The sequence below is a fragment of the Hylaeus volcanicus genome, chromosome 7 (genome assembly GCF_026283585.1).
Source record: "Hylaeus volcanicus isolate JK05 chromosome 7, UHH_iyHylVolc1.0_haploid, whole genome shotgun sequence".
NCBI lineage: Eukaryota > Metazoa > Arthropoda > Insecta > Hymenoptera > Colletidae > Hylaeus > Hylaeus volcanicus.
In genome coordinates this window covers 15394241-15421651 of record NC_071982.1, presented here as the reverse complement: position 1 = coordinate 15421651, position 27411 = coordinate 15394241, and the positions used below count along the sequence as shown (strand labels likewise).

The 27411-nt window shown below is 39.0% G+C and overlaps 4 protein-coding genes and 1 pseudogene across 4 annotated transcripts in view; 1 reads left to right on the top strand and 4 right to left on the bottom strand.

Annotated features, from left to right (window-relative positions):
- The first annotated feature begins 197 nt into the window (after positions 1-197).
- On the top strand, positions 198-1687 carry LOC128879720 (JNK1/MAPK8-associated membrane protein). Its single transcript, XM_054129130.1, has 4 exons — positions 198-993; positions 1071-1240; positions 1305-1381; positions 1454-1687. The coding sequence occupies exons 1-4, from the start codon at positions 521-523 to the stop codon at positions 1667-1669; spliced, it is 936 nt and encodes a 311-aa protein (XP_053985105.1). The 5' UTR covers positions 198-520; the 3' UTR covers positions 1670-1687.
- A 70-nt stretch (positions 1688-1757) lies between these two features.
- Positions 1758-5294, bottom strand: LOC128879718 (neutral and basic amino acid transport protein rBAT). The gene is made up of 9 exons (XM_054129128.1): positions 4916-5294; positions 4072-4450; positions 3753-3994; positions 3555-3680; positions 3258-3484; positions 2985-3168; positions 2687-2913; positions 2066-2215; positions 1758-1979 (listed from the first exon to the last, which is right to left on the bottom strand). Exons 1-9 carry the CDS (start codon positions 5147-5149, stop codon positions 1904-1906), a joined length of 1845 nt encoding a protein of 614 aa, XP_053985103.1. The 5' UTR covers positions 5150-5294; the 3' UTR covers positions 1758-1903.
- A 1390-nt stretch (positions 5295-6684) lies between these two features.
- LOC128879954 (uncharacterized) lies at positions 6685-8366 on the bottom strand (annotated as a pseudogene).
- Positions 8367-9035: 669 nt separating this feature from the next.
- On the bottom strand, positions 9036-12302 carry LOC128879719 (maltase 1-like). Its single transcript, XM_054129129.1, has 9 exons — positions 12049-12302; positions 11149-11328; positions 10917-11074; positions 10720-10854; positions 10429-10634; positions 10152-10347; positions 9631-10082; positions 9420-9560; positions 9036-9324 (listed from the first exon to the last, which is right to left on the bottom strand). Exons 1-9 carry the CDS (start codon positions 12212-12214, stop codon positions 9123-9125), a joined length of 1836 nt encoding a protein of 611 aa, XP_053985104.1. The 5' UTR covers positions 12215-12302; the 3' UTR covers positions 9036-9122.
- Positions 12303-13248: 946 nt separating this feature from the next.
- LOC128879425 (sodium/calcium exchanger 3) overlaps positions 13249-27411 on the bottom strand; it is a 64789-nt gene continuing 50626 nt past the window's right edge. Inside the window, exon 10 of the transcript XR_008457631.1 lies at positions 13249-13457. The gene's annotated coding sequence lies outside the window, so the exon portion shown is untranslated. The remainder of the gene's footprint in view (positions 13458-27411) is intronic.

The following is a 27411-nucleotide window of genomic DNA, read 5'->3' as shown; positions in this document are numbered from 1 at the left end:
GCACACCCTTGCGTTCTCTCTCGCATAGATCTGTCCTTGTCGCACACTGTTGCGTTCTCTCTCGCACTATGCACATAGGTCTATCCTTGTCGCACACCTTTGCGTTCTCTCTCGCACTCGCGGACATAGGTCTATCCTTGTCACACAATTAGTGCGTTCTCTCTCATACTTACGCAATTAAGGTTCGGGGTGTTGGCCGTTAGATGGCGATACCCGTTACGTGATGGTATTACCATAGTTTATAAACGTATTTGCCATAACATACAATTATAGTTTGAGAATAAAACATACTTTTAAACAATTAATATGAACCTATAAATACTGAAATTTACAATATATATGATCATAAGATTATACTCGGTGATAGTTTATTACTTTTCTTTCTGCTTAACCTCAAAATGTATGGATCTGTTTATAACATGAATAATGATTGTTTTCACACGTATTTTTCGTGACTGCAACAGTTTAAACAGTTGTCTGAACTTTCTTTAAACATTAAGTATATCTTATTGAGTTCTCCATGTGTTCAGTTCTGAAACCAAATGCTTTAAATTTGTTCACACGATGCCCTGGATTATATTGTGGAAGAGAATTATTGCTCGATGGAAATTGGAGCGATTGTGGTGCATGTCCTCGAGGATTTAGGGCAAATTCATCTTCAGTATGTGTCCCTTGCGAGGATGAGCCTATGTTCTACGATTGGCTGTATCTCGGTTTTATGGCGTTATTAGCATTAGTGTTGCATTGGTTTTGTATTGACATGGTATCCATGAGGCGTAACTTACCGAAGGAAGTGATAGCCTTACATGCATCAGCTTTATTCGAAGTTGTTGCTGCAGCTCTTATTACTTTGCAATTGACCGATCCCATAGGTACTTTTGGAATTATATCCTGCAGAGCTACTAAACTTTCAGACTGGTACACGTTACTACACAACCCTAGTCCTAATTATGAAGAAACTCTACATTGTACACAAGAAGCAGTTTACCCCTTGTTCGTACTTTTATATTAGTTAAATTATAACCCTAATCTTTAACATCATGAATATTTATCTTTTATTGAATTTTTAGATACACAATGGTTTTCGTCTTTTATGCTCTAGGAACTGCTATTATGTTATTGTTAAGGCCATTGATAGCTAAGAAATTTTTACCAAAGCAGGGGAAATTTTCAATTTATGCTGCTCTTTACTTCTATCCAATCTTAGCATTACTACATGCAGTTGGCGGTGGTTTGATATGTAAGTAGATCAATCTGTATATTATTACAACAATATATCTCAAACATTCTTAATTCTTTTACAGATTACTCGTTTCCGTATATAACGATAACGTTATCTGTTTTGTCTAATGCAACACATTTTGCATTTAAATTAAATCAGGTACAATTATTCAAATGTATCAAAATATTTCAATTAGCATAGATTGTGTTAATATACATTTATTTTTTTCAGACAATGAAATCATTATTATTGAGCTCTGTATCAGATATGAAAAATGTAATAGTCATCTTAGGCCATTGGCTCCTACACGGATATGGCATAATGGCTGTAGCGACGCTTCGTGGTGTTAGCGTTCATCCAGCGATGCTTGCTTTAGTACCTTTACCTGCGTTATTTTATGTTCTTACAGCTAGGTTTACAGATCCACATAAACTTCACATTGAATAAATATTGTTACAAAAATTACTTATGTAAGATTAATAGAAGGTTGAAAGGAGAGGTTTTATGTTACAGGGGTAAATGACGACATTGTATGTTCTTGCATCACATTTAATTATACGTGCACACTTGCAGTTCACAAAAGTAATACATGACTGCATTTAATACATAAATGCCATTATTCGAGATAACATACGAGAGATTATTTTTAATAAGTAGAATGTTTCGTACGCTACGATTAATTTAATTCTTTGGCACAAACGTTAGAACGACCGTGCTCTTAGCTGATATAGGAACCTTGTTAGAGGGCAGCTTTGTCCTGCAATAAAAAGAATCTCCCATTTTTAACAACCGGTTTTGATTGTTCTATAAAATTAAAAAAGAAATGATTATACGATTTCTTACCTTATCGTATCACCATCTTGTACATAGTTAGGACTATGTGCAACTACGCTAACTTCTTCTGAAATTTGTGGTATCATGGACAAGTCTACTACAGTAGGCTCCTCCGCTGTTTGGTATGCTACCAGGTAGCCAGGATTGCCACTCTTTAACCTGAGCATTTATTTATAGTTTCAATATAATTTTAAAATTGAATATACAGAAATAATATATTAAATTAATACGCATGCAATTTCGCTAGAACGTAATAACCATTAATCTACAGTTAATTCTACAAAGGATGCATTCATACAATATGTTAGTAAGACTCACCAGCTCCTTTGTCGCATAGAAGGAAGCGTGGAACAGGGCAAATTAATCTTTGGTTAGTAAATTACATAGTACATTTGTGTGAGTCGTGTAAGGTGTATGTTATTTGAGGTGTGGCATCAAAAGACGATTCAAATGATTCATAGCAATTGAGATTTAAATTAACCTTTAGTTAGTTCTATCTTTTAAAAGTTTCAACGTTATTTACACGGCTAGTAATTAGCTTTCTATCAGTAAATTACAAAGGATGTTTAGTATATGGGTTAGACATGTTTGAATGTTAATAATGAATTATTTATAATTCTGTTGAATTACCTTGTGTAGACAAATACACTTCCATTAACAGTCTTAAACGATGTCTCCCCATAAAGGAACGTCGAACTGTGTCGCGATTTAGCCAGAGTTGCGAATGCCTCTTTTGCAGATAAAGTATCGTTCAACTTCAATACCGGAGTACCAGGTAAAAGTAGCGTCATTAGCGTCAAACTATCTGCTATATCACCAGGCATTCTCTGCCTCAAGCTACTCTTTTTACCGTTAAGCTAAAAGAAATACGCGATATTGTAGATTTATGACTCGATGAAAGACGTTGATTGATACTATGGAAACTCACATCCCAAGCAGGCCAAGAAGTAAAGTTGAGCCATTGCGAGAAACCTTTATGCAAAGTTGTAGCGTTTATGCTACTATTAGCAGTAATAAGGAATTGAGAACTTTGTGGGATATCAATCAATTTCTTTTTTTCATTGTAAACTTGTAAGATATCAGTTCCAATATCATCTTGAAGGGCGAACAACCTGAAAAAGTATTATAATTAGCAAATTAATTACAGGACAAACACGCGGGTGAAACCGCGGGGCATAGGTAGTCAATTGATATAACTGACCCAGTATTGGTGGTTTCATTATAAACTGTTTCTTGCCATGTAGACAAGACTGCAGCATTTTCTGGACGACCTCTCGTATAGGCGTGTACCAACGAATCATAATTATCTGCTTCGGTAGGAATAGTGCTCCTGAACTCATCGTGGAGTTGTGGATCTTCGGTTAAATATTGTGTATTGGCTAAACGGAAACCACTGACGCCTATCTTCAGCCAATGCTTTAAAACGTCCTGTATTCAAGATGGAGTATTATTTAGCGTCTTTTTGATTGTAGTTTGTCAAAATTAGTAACAAGCTTACAGCAAATTCTGCAATTACTGCTGGATTATTGTAATTCAATTTAGGTTGAGTTTTATTGAAGTGATGAAGATAATACTGTCCTCTTTGTTCGTTCCATTCCCATGCAGATCCACCATACAAGCTTAGCTGAAAGTAATATATATTGTGAAAGATTGTGTACAACGAAAGGAGTGTAGTTTTAAAAAATGTGTAACTAACCCAATTGTTAGGTGGACTACGTCTACCATCAGCTGTCTTTCCATCTGCCCAAACATAGTAGGATGTGAATGGATCTTTTCTTTCTATAGATTGTTTGAACCATGAATGTTCAGTTGATGTATGCACTGGATCCAGTTCTAAAATAATATACTGTTTCTTATATTTTGCAGCCTCTATGACAGCTTCCAGATCGCTTATTGTTCCCAATTGTGGTTTAATATCTGTGAAGTCTTCTACTCCACCTATAATTTAAAGTAGTATGTGTCAATGTTTTGTGAATGTAATAGAAAGCAAATATGAGAAATACATAATTATATACCTGTTGCACTTTCTTTAATTACAGAAGCAAGAGAGATAGCATCCACATTTTGTTCCTTTAAAGTATCCAATAAAGATCCCATTTCTCTCAAGTTATGACTGCCTGTTTCAGCAGGATCTAACTGCACTATAGGACTAGTTTCCCACCATTCCTTTGGTTTGGGTGCAGAGCATTTCGGTGCCATTGCCACAATAGCTATAGCACCAGCCAACATGGCAAGCCAAATCAACCAAAACGTGATGAACAAAAACCATCTCAATTTAACCCAGAATGGGTCATTAGCAAATTTCATCAGCTCTTCCTTGCCCATTCCCGAAAGGGCCTGTTTGACTGTTTCAATATCGATCTTGGCATCTCCATTCTCAGAAATAAATTTTATCTATACGTAAAAAAACAGTATCATATACATTCTACTTGAATGTTTGATGAATCACGAGTCATTTCTCAGGAATTTATTTTGGAATTTATCCTCTTATCGCAGGATGATGTAATAAGAAGATGCTATTACTTTTGAGTGTGTTCATTGTGACATAATAATAAATTCAACAGATTTAGATACAAGACAAGATACAAGACTAAAGAATTGGTATTTAGATCAATTGCTTACTATTGAAAAGAACAATTGATTCTCGGAACAAAGTAGATATACTGACTACAAAACAAAAGAAAAATTATGATTCAAAGTTACAGAACAAAAGAAGATATGTTGAAACGAACGAGATTAGCAATATTGATAGTTATACAACGACAAAAATATTGTCAATTATGGACGACAAAGAAGCGAGGCTATCGATCGCGTGAGGTTCAAGGCGTGTCTTTAAAAAAACGTGCTATAATAACGTACCATATCTGTCGCTTCTTTCGTGGGAGAGACTTTGCTCTCCTCTTTGAGCATTTTTTCATGGACCCCATCGTCGACTTCATTCTCGTTATTCGGTTTCCCCATCACGTTATTCTCTGTACTAGGTTGCCTGTTCACGTCGTCGTCTGGGAGCGTCTTGTACGTGGCAACAACTGCGGTTTCTTTCGCGATACCGTTCGCCTCCACACTCTCTAAATCCAACCTCCCACTCTCCATTGCAACCAGTGCGGATCTCAAGGACGTATTCGAACGATATCACTGATTACGCGAGATTTGCCACACACGTGAGAAATCCTGTCTCTCTTGGCGAAGCTTCCTCGATACCTTACCTGCCCTGAACTGCTTGGAACAGCTTGGAACTGCTCCCTTGGGACTTCAGTTTCTAGAATGATGGGATGAATGTGGATGAATGCATTTTACCCCCTCTGACCAGTTCCCTCGGTCCCCTATTTGTCGGTTTGTCCTGGCCTATTTACTTTTACCAATACAAATGCGCAGTACGAGTACATACAATCAGGGACGACCCTTTTTAACACGTTCGTCGCCACGTCACCCAGGAATGGGTGACAAGACTTTCTATTAAGGAACTAAAAAAATAAATTTCAAAGGTCAGACAATAATGAAAATAAGTCTGGACAGGTTTCGAGAATTTGCCGACGTTAAAAAATTAAATGCTACGAGAGATGTTCAATTATCTAATCTACAATAGTCTCGAGACAAAATTTTAAGTGTATAGAAATTTTCACGAGTTTTAGCTTAGCAGCCAACGTGTTAAAAGGTTCCGTTTGTTCGTTCAACCGATTATCTATCCAATAATTAATTTTCTTTAACACGTTTCCCTCCACGACGATATATGAATAATAAATCTTTCCAAAATCTATCACCTAGAAATTGAAGAAGTTAATTCGGGAAGCTGAGGTGTCAAAGAAAATAAATTTGGATAAGATCCGAGGCTTGCATTCGTCCTTTAAAACATTCTAATGAATTCACGGTCAGGTTACAGCATATTCAAATCGAGGGATACTTTTGATATGCATTGAGAGCTGAAGCATGGCATTTGGAATGCATAGATCGATAGTGAAAATGATCTTGCACAGGGTTCCATTCCGTTGTAGCCCAGAACTGACGTAAATGCTTCGATTTCAAATCGATCGATTCGAACAACGCCATAGGCAACGAAACAGTATAAATGCTACGATTTTTGTGTGTATTGTTAGATTTACAGCTGTGTTTATTGTTTAAAGTACAGTGATAAAATCTGGATGTATATGTAGATATCGTAAAGAGGTCTGATTTTTAGTTGGTAAATAATTCGAAAGTGAAGGATGGAACTTTTCTGAGGTAATCTTCGCTTTTGAGATAATCGATATCGATAATGCGTGGGACACATTCGTGGTTATCTAAAACTATGTATAATGAATCCCAATTACAAATGTTTATATTTTGTAACTGGATCGCAGATTTTATGCATTTATGTATATTTATGCATATATTTATGATTTTATGCATATATATATAAATGCATTCTGAATATGTTTAACATATGTTTCTTTATAATATCTATATAAATATAACCAAAAGCCTGTCCCATGGATAAGAATCTTGGAAATATTTTGTAATGAAAAGAATCCTTTAAATAATCAAGTACTATCGAATTCTAACAATATTAGCTTGAGCATAATTAAATATTAATAAAAATTAAACATTACCTCACGACGTGACCAAAGAACACTGACCTGGAAACGATTACGATCTTTGCATATAAACCCATAAGACATACGTGGCATCCAAATTTGCATATTCGGCAAAAAAGTGCAAGCCGCGTATATTTAAAATCGTTTATCTCAAAAAGGAAGACTCGATACAACAAATTTATTTTACATTTACACAAAATTAATCAAAATTAATATATATATATAATTATGTCTTTATTTAATTCCTTATACATATTCGCGTTCAAGGGAAACTTCGCCAACCTAATCAGGCATTCCTGCGCTTATCTTGCATCTTGTTGATAGCACAGAAAATATACTATCATTATGGACACATGTACTTTTTATTTGCAGACTTGTTTGGTAACACTCGATTAGAAGTAGAAAATACATATTTCGCAGTGTTCAACGTCCGATATATTTACTGAAACATTATAATGTTATAAGCATGTGCTTGCAATACGAAATTGTTAATTAAAAATTGCAGAAAATATTTGTCGACATCTCGAATACTCACTGTACTCGTCGCGTTCAAAATAATTTTTTCGTCGGACTTAGGGCACGTCTGCCACAAGTTACAACAATAAGATAAAATTGTTATAATAAATACTACTATCAATATGACCCATAAAGACCAAAATATGCACAGACGAACGTTCATCCAACTTGGATCAACGGCAGAATACCTCAAGTCGTCATTTATCGATTCTGGAAAAAAGTTTTCGTATACGTCACTGGTCTACTTAATTCGAGTATCGAAACGCGTCGATAGAGTGTTCGTCTAAGGAACCTCGAAACTTTTGGCGGGATAAGTCATAAGAGTAAAAGTAGAGTAAAAATAGAAAATAAGCTACAGTATGATATTACAAGACAAAAAAAAATAAGAAATATGGTACAGCTTAAATTTGTTCTTTATTTATTTAATTAAAAGTCTTAATCGATAATTGTTCGTTAATCCATAGAGTCTGAATCGATATCCTTGCCAACTTGGGACTTCCGGAAGACGCCGTGGTGGACCAATGGGCAAGTGGCCGCACGAGCGAAACGTACGTAACAATTGTTCAAATTTGAATTTGAGACTTTCCATTTATCGTGAAAGGTAATTGCAACGCGTACTTATCGTAATTGTGTTGTACAATGATGACATATCGAACCTGCATCCTTTTGTCTCTTTCTGGATCCGTAGACAAGTTTACTGTAGAGTAGGTGAGTGGTTTCTTTCGATTCCATTGTTTTACATGCTCCTTTTCTTCTCGCTCGTACTCTTCGCTATCGAAGTGGTAGACTAACGGTTTTCTCAATTCATCGTGCTTTCCATTTCTCGTTCGTTTGCTTCCCGATACGACAGAGTTTGTTTACAAAAGAGTGACGCGATTTAAGTTTGACCGTCAATGATCGGTGTCAGAAAACGGGACACAGTTGCGAACGTGTATGCACGAGATAAATATAGACACTAATAGATATCAATTGAATGGCGAAATTGCTTTTGCCGCCCCTATTGTTATTTTTCCGTCACTCTTATCGCGCGGGGAGATACGTTAGAAGTGATTCAATGCGTGTATTTACGTCTCTTCAAATTCGTTGTCAAGTCGAGGACGGTCAGTGCACAACGGATAATTCTCATGTACAACGTTTTTCCTATACAGCGTAAACCACGGCGATTGAATTTTTGTAAAATATAACATATGGGAGACACTTAATCTAAGATAAGTTAAGGTCATAGTGCGGTCTGTTTTTCTAAACAAAAACGTCACTTGTTTTTGTTCAACAGAATAATATTTTCTACTTTATCTCCTACGAAAGACTACTATTTAAATGCAATGACAGTAATTCAAGGCCATAAAACACATACAATGCCTACATTCCAATGAATGATTTTGAATGTAAATTATTTGCTTTATAAACTGCCATTAGAAAATAAAGAAAATAATCTACTATTCCATTGAACCAAAAAATTAATAACTGAAATATATAAATCATTCCACTTTGAACAAAAAAGAAATATCACCACACAATGTTCCCGATGAAGTCAAACAACTTCCCACTCCTTGCCTTTCAAAATATCTGCTTCAAGTGCCCCATTCTGTACACTTACCTACTTAGCAAGATCACTGTGTAGTATTTATATTATATATGGTTATATAAGTAATTCAATATTTTATATCTCCTGTCCTGTTACTTGTGACTACCTTACTAATCTTAACAGTAAATTTTTATGACTACCACTTATTATTATTCATGATTTTAATGTACACATGACTAGCTTTCCATATGTTAACAGCTGGAGTTAAATGACGTCAATGTGACAATTTATTCTACGCATAATTTTGTAAACATTTGAATAGTATGTGGATTACTGTCTTTAGATAAAAATAGATTCATTATTACTCCAAATTATTTTTATTTAAAACACAATAGGCATTCTGATTCATACATAATTAACTATTAATTGTACAAAGTCTTATTTACAAACATGTTCAGGATTTGAAGAATAGTATCACAGTAATAGTTGTTGTTAGTATCAACTGGAATATCATTGTGGAATCAGGAGCTGAGTTGGATGCTGATTTTTTTGTAGTTGTAGAGGTGGAGAGAGTTGTTGTTTCTCTTATTTCTTGAGCTCTTATTACAAATGCAGCATTAGCAGTCAGTATGAAACTTCCACCCGACACAGGTTTCCTAGACAATACAGCTTAGTTTTAGTTAGAAGTTCTATCATTTTAAAAGATTTCTTGTTTACATTCAAAGTATTTGAATCAAAGACATATACTTACGTAGCTTGAACAGCATTACTAGAAGCTATAATAATTTCCACAGAATCTTCCAACTTTGGATACAATAAAGTCAAATTAATTTTCTCCAGTTTCAGACCCAGATTAATAATAACGATATATGTAGGATAGTCTTCAAAAGATCTGATAAAAAATGAGATTAAATAATTATTCAGTATATGCACTAAATATCTGATCTGATGAATATACAAACCTTTTTAATATAAATACACGATTATTATTTAAGGTTGCCAACTCGTAATCGCCATGTGTGAAAACCTTACTTTTCCTAAGAGCAGCAAGCAATTTGTATGTGTTTAAGTTACTCCGTTTCTGACATAGCACTTCAACATTTCTGTCTACATAGTCTGGATGAAGAGGGAGATATGTGGTTTTATTGGTTGAAAATCCTGCAGACACGTTAGAATTCCACTGCATTGGTGTCCTTGCAGGGTCTCTAGAATACATTTTATATGTTTCATTTGTCTTTGAGCAACCCATAGGGTCAATTGTTTCGTTCCATAACATTTTTCTATCCAACATCGCGATCTCTTCTCCATAATAAGTATATGCTTGACCAGGTAATAAAAGGCTTAGCATATGAAGACCATCAACGCGATTGAATCCAATTCTTGAAGCTGCTCTTGAGTTATCGTGATTTGAAAGCTGAAATTAGTAAAATACTTCAATTCTATACACATAATAGGTAGCAATAGCAATGGTTGAGCTTCTTACCACCCAATTTGTTCTAGCATTAATAGGAAGTATTTTAAACCAATCTTCCACAACGTTTTTAATATGTTCAGCAGTACTGGTGTTTTGAATGCTAGTGATAAAACGGAAATTGAAAGGTGGAATTCCTTTGTGTGTTTCATTACCATAAAGAGCTACTAGTGTTTCATTTGAGTCATAAGATTCCGCGATTAATAATCTGTAAAGTAAGGATTACATTCTTCTATCACTAGCATTGCAAAATAAGCTCTAATAAAATTACGAATATTTTTATACATACTTTGAGGTTGAAGTTTTTTCTTTTACCCAATTGTCAATATATGAACGAAATGTGTATAAAAGGTTTGTATTTTCTGGTAAACCAGATGTATAAGTTCCCCTTTTTGTAACAGGTTCATCTCTTAAGTTTTCATCTTCAAATAAATATGATGCAGCAGTAATTCGAAAACCATCCACACCTTTTTCTAACCAAAATTTGAAAACTTCCTACAATATAAAAATAGAGCTTGAAGTATACATTACTTTTCTATTAAAGTAGAACATGCAACATGTTATATCGCGAATACTGTACCAGTAGTTCTTGCACCACATTTTTATTTCTTAAATTGAGATCAGGTTGGGATTTGTGAAATTTATGGTAATACCATTCTTTCCTTGTATCGTGCCATGTCCATGCAGATCCCTCTTCACTGCTATAGGTGCTTGCCTGAATACAAAAAGATTTACACCACACTGTCCATAAAATATAATTTGAGAATTACTACCTACCCAATTATTAGGAGGTCTCTTATTCCCTTCTCCATCCAATGATCCCTTTGCCCAAATGTAGTAATCATTATATCTATCAGCTTTATTAGAGGACTGCAAAAACCACGTGTGTTTATCACTTGAATGATTAGGCACTATGTCCAAAATGACTTTCAGATCTGAAACAATTTATCCTGTTTCACATAATAATTTATTTAAGTTAAATCTGAGAGTTTCGATTATTGGAACTTACCACGGTCATGTGCTTGTTTCAGGAGTTCATCGAAATGCTCCAAACTACCAAAAAGGGGATGTATGTCGGTGTGATTGGAAATATCATATCCAGAGTCTACCAGGGGTGACGGGTAGACGGGATTCAACCAAATTGCGTCGATTCCAAGATCTTTGAGATAATTGAGGCGACTGATAATACCTGTGCATCAAGATATTTCTGTTTTATGAAGAAGAAGATATAAACTGTTTTGCAAGTATTAATGTTATTAATATATACATGTTGCAGGGAGTCTAAACAAACACCATAGCTATTGTCAATTAAAGCCACAGACGAGGTACAGAACCTTAGAACCTCTGTATCTCGTCTGTCATAGAACTCCATGCAGAACAACGCAATGTGTTGTCAAAGCACGCGACAGTAGTTTCCGATTTTCGTAGTCGTCCACGTTTAATCAACATAATTACACTTATAATAAAACTTTCATTGAAATTAATATGATCGTAACACAATAACCTAATACACACAAAATTAGACCCGTCGTACGACAATGTATCCATAGACAGATACTTTGTTATCGCTGGAAATACTGAAAGCGTCCGAAGTTATCTGACATAACTTCGGTTGGTACCTTAACCATCGAGCGATAAACGAGAGCAGCTTTACAGCACGTCAAACGAGACCTCTCCACGTATCACTCGCTTACGATATATTCGATTACCATACGCGATAGTTTCAAAAATAGACTTCCACGATCAGCAATGTCCGTTCAACTTCTCTCTTATTTAAATACAGCGTGATAGCTTTCCATAAATTTCAAAACACGATCGTAAAATCCTAATTTTCCCTATAAGATAGTTTCGAACACTGGACATCCTGAATACTTAGCTCACGAATACCCTTTTCCAATTTACAACGTACCCTGTAAGTCACCCTCGCCGTCCCCGTCGCTGTCCTGAAATCCTCTAGGCCAGATTTGATAAACCAACGCGGTTTCCCACCATTCCTTGTCGTTGACTTCTTTGCCCTTTGCTCCCGCGAGCAATAGTCCTAGAATCAGTAACAGACAACCGCGAAGCAAAGTCATATCGACGATTTCTTTTAAACTTGACCAACGCCCACGATTTAATCCTGTTATATATTTTTGTAGAAACCGGGTTATCGCTTTATCACCGCTATCGTTGCGGCACCTGTGACTTTATCACGCCTATTTCTTGTCCTCGAAACGCTGAAACCACGCCATTGTTTACGTTGATCGAGAACAGGAAGGTTTCATTAATACCTCCTTAATCGCGATAGAGTGACGGTAGCCTTTAGAAAAGGAAGGGCAGGGATGATTGATTCGATTTATATGTTACAGATGAACTGTCCAATAACCTATCTACAGGATGTTTTGAAATTCCTCTTACAGGGGGATTCCCTGGTTTACCTCCTCAAAGGCTTTTCATTGTAGCACGAAGCACGAGGAAACTCCTTGTAACTTCTTATTTAACTCGTTGAGTCATAGTAGCAGGCACGTTTGTCACCTTCTGCCCCTAGCTTTTAATTATTTTAACGAATTCCTTAACATCGAACACTATTTTAAGTTGATTTCGTAGAGTTCCTAGTAAAAGTCTCCGGAGTACCGATTTTCGAAAGAATCGATCAGAAAAACTCGCGACCCAAAGGGTTAATCTCCCTAAAGTAACTTGCATCGAATACCTTTTAACGGAACCTTTACGTAGCGAGCTATTCTAGAGCTCGGCGCATCACTAACGATAAAAGAACCAACCTACGAAACCTTGTATGTATCCTGTTACTTCAGCTCCAACTTTTAAGTTCAACAGCGATTTATGTAAACAAAAAAGAGAAAGACATTAGGAAGTTGGGGCAAAGTACCGTGGAAATTCACATTACCGTCACCGACACAAGCACAAGAGGAGTGCAAGTAGATAGCTACGAGGAAGACGAATTAATCTTTCTCAGGTTCAGCTACAAAGATACTCCATGGGTGCAAAGTAACATCATTAGGATGCATGATTAATTTAGTAGAAAGCTGATGGACTATTATTCGCTTTAGAATAGAATTCCCTCGTCTGCGATACGTTACTTACCTCAGCGACGATTTGCGACAGCGTTCGCGATTCTGGATCCTTGGAGAAGCCTTTTTGCTCGCTTGGTGAGGCGTAGGTGGCCAGTTGCGTTGGACTAAACACGCTCCCACGTGATTTGGCGAATAATTGAACGTCGCGTAGGGTGGCACTCTGATAGAAGGATCCTCTATGTCCATTGAGAGACAGAGCTCTTGACATTCGTAGTGGACAGGGCCATATAGCCGCGTTATCGTTCGTCTCTCGAGAAGAAAAGAGAAAAATATCGATTTGTTTGGGGTTGGACGTGTAAAACGAGATCGTCAGATAGAAATAATAATTTTTTGAAGTAGTTACTTACAAAAGATAGGAAAACAATAATAACTTCCACGAAAAGAAGTTGGACACGTTTATTTGTTGAAAAGTTTAGGTAGATTGGTCATCGATTTTGTTTTTAAACAACATTACTTTATTCTCTTCGAGGATATTTAGCACCGTTTCGTAAACGTTGAGTATTCACAATATAAAATAAAATGAAACCGATATAAATATCAAGGAAGCCGCGTGTTCGACATAATTGGTCTAATTGAACTTCGTTAGCGACAACGATGGACGCCATTAACGAATGCATTACCGTTCCCAACATAATGAAAACCAACCAACTATTTGTCCACCCTGGGAACCTGTTAAGCAATGAAAATTAATTTGCTGTGGTTTTTAGGTAGCCACACGGTATGGCGGAATTTTCAATAAAAGTGAACAATCTCGGGAAAGAAAAACGAGGAAACCTTTTGAACTAAATTGAACGGAAGGGAAAAAGGGCAGGGGACTAGATTGGATTGAAAACTTACCAATCACCACTCCAGGAGATTCGATCACCTTTGAATCAACCGGTGTCATTTCCTTTGGATTAATTCAATCAGGAACTATAGCGTCGCGTTCGATTGGAAATTTTCATTCTTGGATTTGGAACATGCCGATTATTATTTATTAAAATAAAATTCGAGACTAGGTCAGCTATTGTTAGTGTACGAATAACAGTTCTCGATTTGCAAAGGGATTCGGTCGTTAATTAAGTTAAGCTTGAATTCTCACTTACGTGTCTCTTTATCTTTCTATTTCTTCGCAATAACTTATCGCCAGAAAGAATTATCGCGACACATTTTAGACGAATTCTTGGTAAAAAAAAAATAGTAGCGAGAGAGAAAAGAAAAATGTGTAACGTACTTTGTAACCGCCGAGAGAGATCGAACGAGCGATATGTTGAGTCGTGTTCGTGCAACACAGGAAACTACTTAACGATAAAAGAGCGGCACTCGTTTGCGCGCCTCGTTACCTTTCTTATTATTTATCGAAGAGTATGTTTCGCGATGAAATAACAGGTGAATCGTGCCAGCTCCAAGTCAACTCTAGCGACAGAAACGAGCGTGTCGCTAAATAGTCATGATTATACCCTCTAGGGGCTTGTTCGATGCCTGTACAAGTGTAGTGGGACTTGAATTGGGTTGTTTGAATTAGCCTTTGATGGAGACATATCTGATTGTCTAGGTTTGCGAGTCCTACTATGTTAATCAAGTGAATTGAGTCATACTTGTCCTCGTGTTCTGGATTACGATTCTATCATAGTTCAGTACTCACAAAAGTATTCAATTGATCTTGGTTGAAAACTGTTTATTACTGAAGTACTCGGTTCATTTATTTCTCCATTTTGTTAAGTTTAGCGTGATTTAGTTTAACGTACCATTCTCCAATGAAGTAAAACTATAAAAGTTTGATCACTTACTCGTGGAATGTTCCGTGTATCGTAGTTGATCCCATCGCTAGTGAACACTCTAAAACCTTCAGTACATACCGCATATATCGGGAATATAGCGAGAGTAGTCGTATCCATTGTCCCGCGGATACAATAGAGCCATTTCGCAGCCAATCAAGCCTTTCTGAAAAACAATTAGCGCTTTCGCGACTATGTAGACCCGTGGTCAGCCGATTAATTTCATTTGTCCTACCCGTTGCGACGAATTGATTTTTTTACTAAAACGTTTAGTCCCATAAATCCGTTTCAATAACTAATAAACCATCGGATGAATTTCCCATATGTTTGGCTTTACCTGTTATATATTTGCTTCTCGTCATATTTTCGACACCCAACGTCTTTCTACCTATTATGGTTCCTGAAATTTTCATCGCCGTCAAAAGGTGGTACGATCGAACCATACCGTCTCCAGTCCTGTTCCATTAGGGGATCGTTTAGCGCACTATAGACGTTGTTAAAAATTCAATCACCCTTTAACGGTTCAACCTACATATACATCCGATGTCAGTCGGTTCATTACCCGTTTCGAAAGTTTCCTGCGTTCGCGTGTCCCTGGTTTATACGCGAAAGTTCAGCGACTGGGCGCGACCACCGATTTCGGGAACTATTTAATTAAGCTCGCAAAGGGTTTTGCAGGGAATAAACTGGCTCGCTGGTGTAAATAACATTTAATGTCTGTATATTTTGCACTTTCGACTCAATTACAATTAATTGATTCTTAGTCGGTCGCTCGTTATGTTTTTTTTTTTTTTTTATATATTCTGAATCGGATCAGCCGCTTGCCATCGAGCAGCAAAAACAACTAACGAGAATTGGAACAGCCGATACGTCGATTGGTCGAAACCATGGAATCATACCAGAGTTCCAAATGTAACATAAATATTTCCCTTACTTTTAGTTTGTATATTTTCATCTCTATCGATTAATTTTTAATATTTTATACTAAGTCGAGAAACAATTTTTTGTGTTTTTTGTTTTTTTTTATTTTTTCGCCTCGATGGCAAGTGGTTTCCAGCGCTTTCTCTCTCTCTTTCTCTCCCTCTAATTTTGCTCGCCTCTATTCTCAGGGGTTCTTCAACGAGATCGTACATCAACAATTAACACGCGTTTGTTCGACCTTCGTCGTTTGCGTTCGAGATACGTGTAGTCGAACACTGTTCAACATTTCCCGTTCAGTTCGATACCTGCGATCTTGACAACTCGCAAGCGACGAACGAGGAATCGACAGTATATAATGCCAATAATAATGAGCGTAGGCATAAACGGCTTAACGTGTTACAACAATTTCACAAGGGACCGCTTTTCGGGTCCTTTCTTGCTCTTCTGTACAATAGGAATTATGTATATATATAGAGAGAGAAGACGGAAGATAAAGCTTTATGGCTCGTAGTAGAAGAACGGTGCAGAAAGATCGATACTTTCGCATAATGGGATGCCGTTTCCTTCTCGGTTCCTCGCTGTATCCGCGCTACTAGTTATGCACCTTAGGATGGTCCTTAGTTACAGACGGTAGAAATTTTTTTTCTCCATTTTTTTTTTGTTTTCAAAGAAACACGCCAGACATGATTCCAGTACGAAACGTAATAAAAGTTTCCAAAATTCGCGTTGTATAGCATCAAAAATCTTAGAAAATTACAAAAAAAAGTACTGGTTAAATCAAAAGGGTTTATTTCATGAAATTTTGATATGTTATTAATTGGTACGGTATCTAATCTATTACAAAATGAACGACCCCATTGAGTTTGTTGTTAAAAATTAAAATATCAAACATAGTACGTTTCTACGGATATTCCTGATCAATTGCGGGGCATCTTCTATGTACATATCTAGAAATTAGACGAAGACCACTTTTCGGTACTTATATAATACAAATCACACGAATAATTCTGGTTATGAATTCGTTATTTGTAAAAATTTTATAAAATCCTTCATATAAATCTTAAAGAGAATTAAATTCTATGTAAAAAGTTTAAGTAAACTTTGTCTCTATTTTTCTCTAATAAAGAGAAAACTAAGTGAAACTTTACATTCATATTCCTTCTGACAAATTCTTTTTCTAACATTTTCTAGTAATATTTAAATTGGAATCACTCTGAACAATTTTTATATCAAATAAATAAGGACCACCCTAACGCGCACACACGTCACACGCATACATGTCCTTAAACAATATTCACACAAGTATAAAAGTGTCTTCATACAAGAGAAACAATCCTCGAGTTTTACGAACAATTTATTGCGATACAAAAATTATCACGCTAGATAACAATTATAATTAGACGACAACTCATGATAAAATCCTTACCTACCAATATCTCGTCTTTGAAAATCAAGATAAATTTAGCGAACGTAACTATGTTTCCAAAGGATCCGTTAGACCGCTGGTTCTCAACCGATGATGTGCAGTGTTTTCTCAATGAAAAATATAATCGTGCACGTTATTTCAACCACAGCACTCGGTTTTCCATTCCGTGTTGCTATGAGTAACTTCTGTGTCCTAAAATCTGATTTATCTTTACACTAAGTAGCTAATTAACTGTTAACGCTTATAAGGCAAACCTTTCTCTGTTGAACGCGTCGAGTACCGCGTTATTCGTACACGAATGTCATCAACGTCCCCTATATGTTAAGTAAACAGTCGAATAAGAAACGGTACTCGACGGGTGTCAACAGCGGTTACTTGGTACGCTAGGAGAAGATTGAGAACCGCTGTGCTAGACAAAGCCTTATCAAAGAGTCCATGTATTAGAGACGAAATAAAAACAAGCGACTCGTCTCTCCTTCTTCATCAAGCATCGCCACTTACCCAAAGGGAGGTGTATCGTCTGCGACGCGATAACACCCTAAGTTTTCGACTCTCTTTAGACTAAATTAGCTAAACAGTTTCACTTGATGCACGATCCTGCGAACGCTTCTCTTTTTTTTCCAATTAAAACTTAATCGGATTTCGTTGTATAGCGCAAATGTGGATAATGGAAGTTCGCGCGCGATGATATCGAGAGGTGGGAGGAAGAGTTTAGGGCGGATAGGGGTCGAGGGAGACTGGCGTTAACCCTTTGCGCTCGAGGACGCTCTCGATAGGGTGCATTAGAAACTCTGAATGACTTTTTGGAGGGACAGTGTAGCTTTCTATTACTGACAAAATTTACAAAATCGATTCAGAAGTTTAAACAGACACTTCGATTTTATTTATATAGAAGATGACTCGTCTCGTCGCGCTACGCGTCAGCCACGTCGAACAAAGAAAAACAAAAGAAACGTTTATAATATAATTGGACAGCGTCTATAGTGGACAGAGGCGCTAATAGTCGTCTCTGGAGAGCAAAGGGTTAAAAACCGCAAGGGAAGGAGTCGCGAAGGATCAGAGTCCAGTTTTGTACGGATTCGATAACGATCCGAAGTAACGCTACCTTGGTGAATTGATCGCTTGGTTTAACTGGAATTGGGGGGAGGGGGGGGGGCGGAGGGGAATAAGGTCGTAAAAGGGACGATGAAGATAGAGCGGATAGAATAACGAGAGTCCGCGAGGTGTTGATCGAGAGCGCGGTCAGCGTTTCCCTCTTTTCCTGCGGTTTTCGCTACTTAATCTTGTAAACACTTTTTTTTCTCGTTTTTTGTTTTTACGGTTATATCGAACTCGTCGATTTATCATTGGCTAGGTATTAAGTTCTATCGAAATTCCTTACTGGCTAACGGGACCTGGACGTCCACCGTGGATCTTAGCAATCGATCGAACAGCGAGAATATTCGAGGCCTCTGAACGACCTGCGAGGAAACGGTCAACGAAACGACGAACTTTTCCGTATCGTCGACGGGAAACCGAGAAAACACATGGACGATGACTATTTTGCCAATTTCGTATTTTAGTGTACCGTCGACTGGCTAAACATTGTGGATTAAACTGACAGTTTTTTGGGGGATGTGTTGCGGTACCGATCTACAGGAGGATAGAGTCCGTTTAGAATCGAAGAGTAGTATTCTTTGATTGTCGGTGCACCACTCGGGTGTACTCTTACTCGAGCCACGACTACCTGAGGTTTGAAATAGGTCTCGATAAGAGGGTAAACAGAGACAAGATCTTCAACGAATGTAAAAAACGAGAGTTTATTAGGAATACTGTCCTTCAGTCTATTTCATTTTTGATATCGAACATCGTTACATTGAATATTATACGTTAACAAGAAGCAGCGTCGTTCTAAGTAAGATTTTCAACAGTTTCACTTCGACACAGGCAAAGTTCAAGGTGTTGAAAGCAATTTTCCCAGCTCGTACCTGTTATTGAATCATTTTCAAAATCGAATAGTCGCTACGAATGGTTTTATTCTCCTCGCCTTCGCGTCGACGATACGGTATATCATAAAATCAGCGATCTCCATTTTCTATGTACAACAGGGCTATTTATATTATAGTCTACACTACTCTCATCGTAATCACCGGACAGATGCTCCTGATGGCAAGGTGGAAGAGGCTTCGCAACCGAAGGGTTTCGTACGAGAAGTCCCTAAATCTCTCTGCTCGTTTAGGTAGAGAAAATACCGTCTACTTTACGCGTGGAAATTCTCGTCGCGTCGCAGCCAGTGACACGAAGTAAGCTACTCGGGTAGTTCGTGGACGAAATTCAACAACGTCGGTTCCGAAGCTGGTGCATCCTTAGTTTGAGCGGATGTCGATAGTTTGAAACGATAAAAATAGCACCTGGGGACGTTCCCGCGTGAAACCCTTCGATGGTCTCTTCGCAATAACGTACCTATCGTTAATGTTAGGCAATAACGCAACAATACATATATACACGCGTGTATATCTATCTACGAGCAGTTACTCCTCAGGGTCGGCTCCATGGGCCCCCGCTTTAATCGCAACAGGGTTGAATGCTCCGCAATCTCGAAATTCACTGTATCTTCGAACGTGTGTAAGCAAAGCATTCTATAAAATCTTTCGCTTAAAATTAATATGATACAACGATTGGAATGAGCATTTCTTTTGCAACGGACCTAACCGATCGCGTAGCCGACCCTGATCTTGTGTATGTTTCGCTTCACGGTACAAAACTCCGATGCGCATCGTCTCTTTCGCCACTGGCGCGACTGTAACCGCCCTTCTCACAAAACGGTGACTATCATACTATACAAAGTTTCGCTATCTTACAATGTAACGTCGGTTCTCGAACTGTTTTTTTTTTATTTTTAGAAAACATACGGCAACCACCCCTGCGTCTTGTTTCGTAGAGGGACCGATGGTTTCCACTTTGAGCCAAATGATGGTTTGGGTACAGCTCTGACTCTGGTGTGAGTCATTTATTACAGGTAGGGAACTGCGCGTTAGACTCTGATCGACTCGTTCGAAGGTAAACCCTTTATCTATAGATTGACAATAAGAAACCGAATAGTAATTAAAGTGGCAATGAGCTGGTGCTCGAGTCGCTAAAAAAGGCGCTGAAACGCTCTTACTTTTCAAACCTCCTGCAGATTTACACAGCCGCTGTGACAGAGCGGAACGAGGAGTTGGTAGCTACCCTCGTTGATCTTCGACAACCCTACAGATGTTAACCCTACTATATTTGATCGCATTAAAAAGAAGCGTTGTCCCCCACTCGACCAATTTCCTATCTGTAATCAACTTCTCTCCAGGTGTACAATTTTCAGCTGTCGCTGGAATGAACACGATTCGATCGCGATCTCCTCGTCGGCGTCGGGGTGATCGCTGCACGCGACATCACGCGTACCGATTCACGAGAACTCGGTGGACGCGATATATCGATAATAATCGCGCTTGTTTAACGAACGTCTTTTTATTTCTTTTTTTCTGGCTACGAGTGTCCCGCAATTAAAGTCACGAGTAAAGACAAAGGTTAGAACGATAGATCGATAGAGTAGAGTATGTATAATGTAGGTATCAGAGATAGGAATACAATCATATAGTTGACCGTGTATAGTTAGAGAAAGAGAGACAAAGTGTGTACGTGTCTTCGTGTATATATATGTGTGTGTGTGTATAATAGGATCTTTGGTAAAATCGAATAGAAACCTTGATACGTTAGTGTACATTGTATTTACAGTACGTGGCCAGCCCCATGGTCTATTATATATACATACGTATCTCGAAAAAGAACAACAGTTCTTTGCTGTTCAATATATTTCTTGTTCGTTGGCCAGGTTCGACAACCCTTGTTGGCTCGCGTTGTGCGCGAAGCATTGAAACGAAAATTGAAGGCTTCTTTCAAATAACGAGAAAAAATTCAAATGTTTTGGTTCAACAGTTCACGCACAGGTAGCTTTTAGTAACAACTTCGTACAAATGGATTCTCGACTCATCGTACGCATAATACTGGCTCTCAGGTTGTCACAATTTTTGTATCTCAGGTTGCGACCAAGTTATCCCCGTCACTGTTAACTAGATCTCGCTCTCCTTTAAAATCTTTAGAAAGACGAGCGAGTCGGAGATATAACAGGGTTCAAGTATCGCCTATCTGGCCCTCGGGTTATCACAGCTTACTTCCAAGCTACTGACAGACTAGGGGACGACACTTGTTTCCATATTTCGCTTCTCCTTTTGGTCCTGATTGAAATTTCTCTCTAACGTTGGTCGTTTCGTGTATACAGTTGACTAATCGTAGACGAAACTAGTGTATACCGAAGAACTATCTCGAAAACTATAGAACAAACGATTCGATAAAAATTTGTCCTTTTGTAATTCTCTATCAGTCCTGAATTAGATGTAACTGAAGCCACTTAATCTCATTGCTTCGTATGTTTCTTTATGGTCCTGGCTGTGCGTATGACCGTCATTGTTTTTTTTTTATCCCGATAGCTTATTATCGGAACGATGCCGACAGCTTTCGCTCGGTAATGAAATTAGAATCGGAAAGGCTACCACGATTGTTTATACATTTTTGAATCTATTTAATCTTCGCTTATGTAAAACGCTAATTAAGTATATCCGTACTTTCCGCCTCTACTCAAGTGAAAACACCGTAGACAACTAAGTCGATCAATTGACAGCGATTGGTATCAAGTAAAGACTGACTAATCCTTCTCTACGACGTTAGAAGGACGATAGATAAAATTGATCCTTGTTTGATTGTCGTTACGAAACAAGACTAAATTAGGGAGACGAGATTAAACGATGGATAATGTACAATTAGAATTCGTTGTCGTGGTAAGAACGAAATGATTCGTGTTTTCGAGTTTCGTTCTCGATAGGAAAAATGGCAAGTCAGGGGGCATTTGGTCGAGAAAGTTTGATAATAGACGAAACGAAGGTACACGTTTTCAGTAGTCTCTTATCAAGGTTCGGTTTTCGTGAATCTACCGGGGTCGATTCGTTCTCGATAACAACCTAGCTCTAGCAAAAAATTTGAATTGTCAACTCTAAACTAAAATTCTCTTCTATTCGATTAATCATCTTCGCTTGGTACAAAATAGAAATCGTGTAAACGTGGAATTCAAGCAACTTGCGAGAAAACAACGTACAGTAGAGCCTTCCATTTCTAAACTGCTAGGGACACGCGAGTGTCCTTATCTGTGATTCTAATAATTTTTCGAGAGCATAACTACAATTATTTCCTCATCAGCGAGTAGAAATTTGCCAAAGCAATCTTTGCTGTACAAACGTCTGAAGCACTCAATGTCTCCTCGAACGAGCGTCTCGAGTGGAGCTGAAGAAGCGTCTCCTCTACGGTAAGAGCTTGCGCAGGTCACGAGCCGTGAGCTCTAAACGAATAAACGCCTGTATGTACTTGCAATCTAAGAAGACATCTGTTGCTAGCAGACACTCTGTTCGCATAACAAAACGTTCAGCCTTCGAACAATGCATATTCGAATACGGAAGGCTCTACGGTACTGTATTTTTCTTCTCCTCGCAAAGCATAACGAGTAGAAAATGGAAGAAAACCGAGAGATCGACACGGAACAGTCGTTAGTTTCGACCAACGCGGCGCACCAAACCGCGTTTATGTATTCAAGGCGATGGATTTTTTAGTTGCAGCATGTTTGAAAGAGTCGCGACCACACGATGGTCGTTATCGATTCGCGGCGTCGATAGGGGATCGGGGCTGGCCACGCGGAACGGTGCCCTTGGGTTCGAGCAAACAGAATGCCCGTTAAAGAGCGAAATTGCGATGCTTTTCGCTCGTTGCTATTCAATTCTACGTGCCTATGTTAACAGTGAGCGAATCGGCCGAGTCAATGGGATGCTCGAGCACCTGTGAATGCGTGGAATACTAATTTCGATTATTTCCTTTGGCAGAGAAAGAACTTTCTTCATTTGTCCACGTTTAGGGACGACTCGACTTCAGTCTTTACTTATCAGGGGGAATTAAATGCAGCTTGTCCAAGCTAGGGCGAGGTTCCAAGATGCTCCACACGCGTCACGCCTCACTGCGACGTTAATTAGCCTATAACTGTGGCTTGCCCGCGGTTTTCGAGCTGAAGGAGTCATTCTGCCTCGCTGAAGATGTCAGTTGCCCATCCTAGGTCGTAAGGAAAGCTTCGGTGCTTAACCCTACTCAACGTGTGTATACTCTGAAGCCTCGCTCTCGCTTGGAGTAACAATATGTACCTACATTCTGATACGAAAAGATAGCATATTTCTAGAATTATTTATTTTCCTTTTATCAAACCTTGTCAATTAAATTTATTCGTATGTAAAATTAATTTAGAATTTTGTTCTCAAGTTCACAGGGACTTTTTGAAAAATTCATCGCTTTTATCAATGACAGAAAGTGCGCTATCTTTCTGCCCCCGAAGTGTATTTGAAATCTGAAACAACCGACCAACAATTTCGAACAGCAAAAATCGATTAGCATAGATTGGACAGCGACGCCTCGAGCGTCCCGTTTGATCCGCGTCGGTTTGCCTCTCACGAATGAAGATATTTATCCGTGGCTGTCACATGCGAGTCGGCATATTTCCTACGAGAGATAAAAAAAGAACTGAAAAAAAGTTCTTAGTCCTTAGTCGCTACGCACGAATGGAACAAAGTTTGTTCAACGACCGCCAAACAGAAACTCGTTTGTTTCGTTTTATACGCGGTCGACGATTTCGCGACGGTGCTCGCGAGATAAATAAATAAATAAATAAATAAAACACACGCGAGCGCGCGCACACACACGGGGAGGTAAAAGGAATCGAAGAAGAGACGGGCCGCTTGAAAAAACGACGCACCGCGCATGAAACGAGCGAATTGAAACGACCATTCGCGGCATAAACGCGCGCGGCAGTTGAATTCGTTTTGTTGCGGGTCCGCTTAGCGGGATTGAAAGGACTTGCGCGGGCGGCCGGATGAAGAGTAATTGGAATAAATGCACGAAGAAGAGAGATCGTCCGCTTCCATAAATTCTCGCCGATAACGCCGCCGGACGGTCCGATCGTCGAGGTACGCGTAGCACTTTTGATTTCGTTTGATTAATCGTTCGACTTTTCTTTTGTCGTTCCCATCTATAAAACAACCATGGATAGTCCATGCTTGTCTTGTATCATTTTGTCGAGAACGCAACCGAACCGATGCGACGGATAATGTATTCTGCGGAAAATGAATGTTTCTTCGGTTCTTCGGTCCAGTTTCTTCGTTGAAGAGTTTTTTGGTTGCTTCGCAATTCGCAGCTCTCGCTTTACGAATGAATTCTGTCGCAAGAAATTTGTCAAACATTCTGCGAGCGTTAGGTATTACTCATCCTCTGTATGGAACATTCGTAAAGCAATTAAATAATCGTTCCTTCCCAAAAAGATATCGAAGATCCGAGTCAGGTAGCGGAACCGTGAGAAATAAATAATCGATGTCAACTTGCCCAGTCGTGTCGCGTCTTTTCGCATCGGTTCCCTAGCGATGGTCAGTTTGATTTCGCGGTGACGATCGGTTCGCCCAGCACTCGCGGGACGAGAACGTGGTAACGTGGATCCCATTTACGGTTTATCACTTCAACGCTTTGCTATCGAGTGTCGTCTATATACGTCCTACTAGACGCAAATTTCTTTGAACGATCCTCTTATTAAAATATCTATATCGTATGTAATACATACACTATATACTTCTTTTCTCCCTTATACATACCTATATGTATGTATATCGTCTCTATGATGTTTGGCTGGCATCGCGGCGACACGGCGTCTCTGCAACTTTCTCGTTGCTCTTACGCCGTTTCTTTCGCGCCGTATCAATCTCCCTCCCATCCCAGCCACACCCACGCCACCCAGTCGCCTCGGTTCTTTTCATAACGAAGCAAATAAAACGCGAAGCCTCGACTGCAACCGTTTTGCGTAATTGGCTGCGTTGGCGTCGTGGAGTGGGTTGAAAGGTAGCGCGATTCTTTAACCAATCTGTTGTATCGTTTGCAAGCAGGGGGAGAAGGTATTCGATCGGGCACTCGCTATCACTGTCTAAGGGACGCATGGTCACCATTTCTTGCAAGTTGATGGCTTGTGTGGCTCCAAGCTCGAGGAGAGATATAAGAGGAATTTCTATCATTGCGATCTTTAATTTTTTTGGTGAAATATTCAAGTATAGCGAGTATACACAGCTAGCACCGAATAAGTATTCCGAATTAAAAGGACCTGATGCTGTCCTTTGAAATTTCTCTGTGCGTTGGTCTTCGAGCATCGGTTACAAGAGTTTTGGAGCAATTTTGAAATCGACGTGGTCAAAAGTCCAGCTATCAGAGTTTATATAAACGTATGTAGATCGCACATGAAAGCTCCAGCATTTATGGCAGGGCTCCTTTGAACCGATATATTGGGGTCAGAACGGAGTGCGATTCGGGCAAAGGGGAATAGTATTGTGGCACGTGTTGACGAGCATCTCGACCGGAAACCCGGATCGTTGCTCTCTGACTAACCCCCTGGAGGATTCGTCGCAAAAGCTCTGTCGCGTCGTTTCGCTTCGATTCACGTGCGAGCAGTAGGTACTTTTTTTTTCTCTTCTTCTCCACTGTCTGCAGACGATCTGGACATCGCTCGCGGTTGATTCGTTCCTTGTAAAATGTGTCTTAAGACCAAGACGCCAACTTTACGCCTGCACCAGAGCTGAGCACTGCGAGAAAATAGATCTAGCCAGCCAAGCTTTTAAAATTATGCAACGGTTGCTTTCACCTGCCAAAGTTTGACACAACGAGTCGAGGCGATTCGTACGCAAACTAAATCATAAAGTAAGGGTTTGGGGGGCCTCTTAATTACCTCCCACACATAGCACCTGTTTCCCTCGTCCGGAAACGACCAGACAAACACGGCGGGGGTAGCTGGGTGATCTTGTGCGGCCAACGTTTCTGGCTCGACGCGAGACTTCCTCGACCAGCATTCGTATCGTGTTTCAGCGCGCGAATGTGCCAATATACGTGGCCTACACCGTAGTAGGTGTACACGTCGTTCGTTCGATCCTCTTAAGTTAACTCGACGCGCCGAGAGCAACGACGCGCGACCTTCGGTCCAAAGGCAGTGAACACCAACAAAAAACTTTGACGTTTGAACGAAGGCCACCGCGTCGATTGCTGGACCGCGACATAGCGCCTAATTATGTTTCTCGGTCTACCTAATTATCCTTAACGAGTAACAGAACATGTTTCATTGCTGTGGCAACGATACGATCGACAAACGTCGCGGAAGAGAAGGCTTATCGCAGCCCTTTCTTAATCACCTGCGACCTTTTGGGGATTAGATTTGGATCTTAACAGAAGAAGTGATTTTTAGAGACTTTGCTGGCTCGAATAATGCGTGGTTTACTTTGACGCGTTGACTGCCAGATCGATTTACATGGAAATGTCTACAGGACTAAATTTTTTATTTATGTTTATATTCTCATATTTACCCCTTTTTTTTTAAAAAAAAAACCACCATCTACTTAGGCAACAAAAATCACCAAAAGTCGCCTCATCTTTGCCACTCTTGGCCTCTCTGAGGAGTTTAGTCGCCGGAAGGTCGCCAAGGACGGAAAGGGCTGCTGTTCTTTGTTCAAGGCATTAACACAAGTGGTTGAATTGGGCTTCGATTTTCGTGGCAACGATTGGAAGGGAACCTTCCTTAATCGTTAGAGCTTCCTACGTTTCCTCCCTTGGAGAGGGTAGTTTTTACTTCTCCCTTGCCTCGTTCTTCTCGCGCGTATCGTCTACTTTTTCACCTACCACTCCCTTCGAAGTTGCGACGCAAATCAGTTGGATCTGCGATCTCTTTTCCTACGATCACCTTTCTACGATCCTCCTGGGCTCTTAATTTTCGCAACGATAATATACGTTTATATAAAATTAGCGACATGGTTCTCTGGCGAAAAAGGAATTGCAGTACAATTCGCTATTAAAATACCGTGGAAACCTGCGTTTCTCAGGGAATTAAATAAATACGCTATTTGCATATATATATGTCTGTCTGTCTCCGTGTGTGTGTGTGTGTGTGTGTGTGTGTGTGTGTGTGTGTGTGTGTG

Coding starts and splice junctions, on each gene's coding strand:
- LOC128879719 (XM_054129129.1), bottom strand. CDS start 12,214: ATGACTTTGCTTCGCGGTTGTCTGTTACTGATTCTAGGACTATTGCTC. Junction 11,075..11,148: donor GAAACAAGCACATGACCGTG/GTAAGTTCCAAT, acceptor AAATTGTTTCAG/ATCTGAAAGTCATTTTGGAC. Junction 10,348..10,428: donor GAAAAAACTTCAACCTCAAA/GTATGTATAAAA, acceptor CTTACTTTACAG/ATTATTAATCGCGGAATCTT.
- LOC128879718 (XM_054129128.1), bottom strand. CDS start 5,149: ATGGAGAGTGGGAGGTTGGATTTAGAGAGTGTGGAGGCGAACGGTATC. Junction 4,451..4,915: donor CGAAAGAAGCGACAGATATG/GTACGTTATTAT, acceptor TTTTACGTATAG/ATAAAATTTATTTCTGAGAA. Junction 3,169..3,257: donor AATGAAACCACCAATACTGG/GTCAGTTATATC, acceptor ATACTTTTTCAG/GTTGTTCGCCCTTCAAGATG.
- LOC128879720 (XM_054129130.1), top strand. CDS start 521: ATGTGTTCAGTTCTGAAACCAAATGCTTTAAATTTGTTCACACGATGC. Junction 994..1,070: donor CAAGAAGCAGTTTACCCCTT/GTTCGTACTTTT, acceptor TTGAATTTTTAG/ATACACAATGGTTTTCGTCT. Junction 1,382..1,453: donor TTGCATTTAAATTAAATCAG/GTACAATTATTC, acceptor TATTTTTTTCAG/ACAATGAAATCATTATTATT.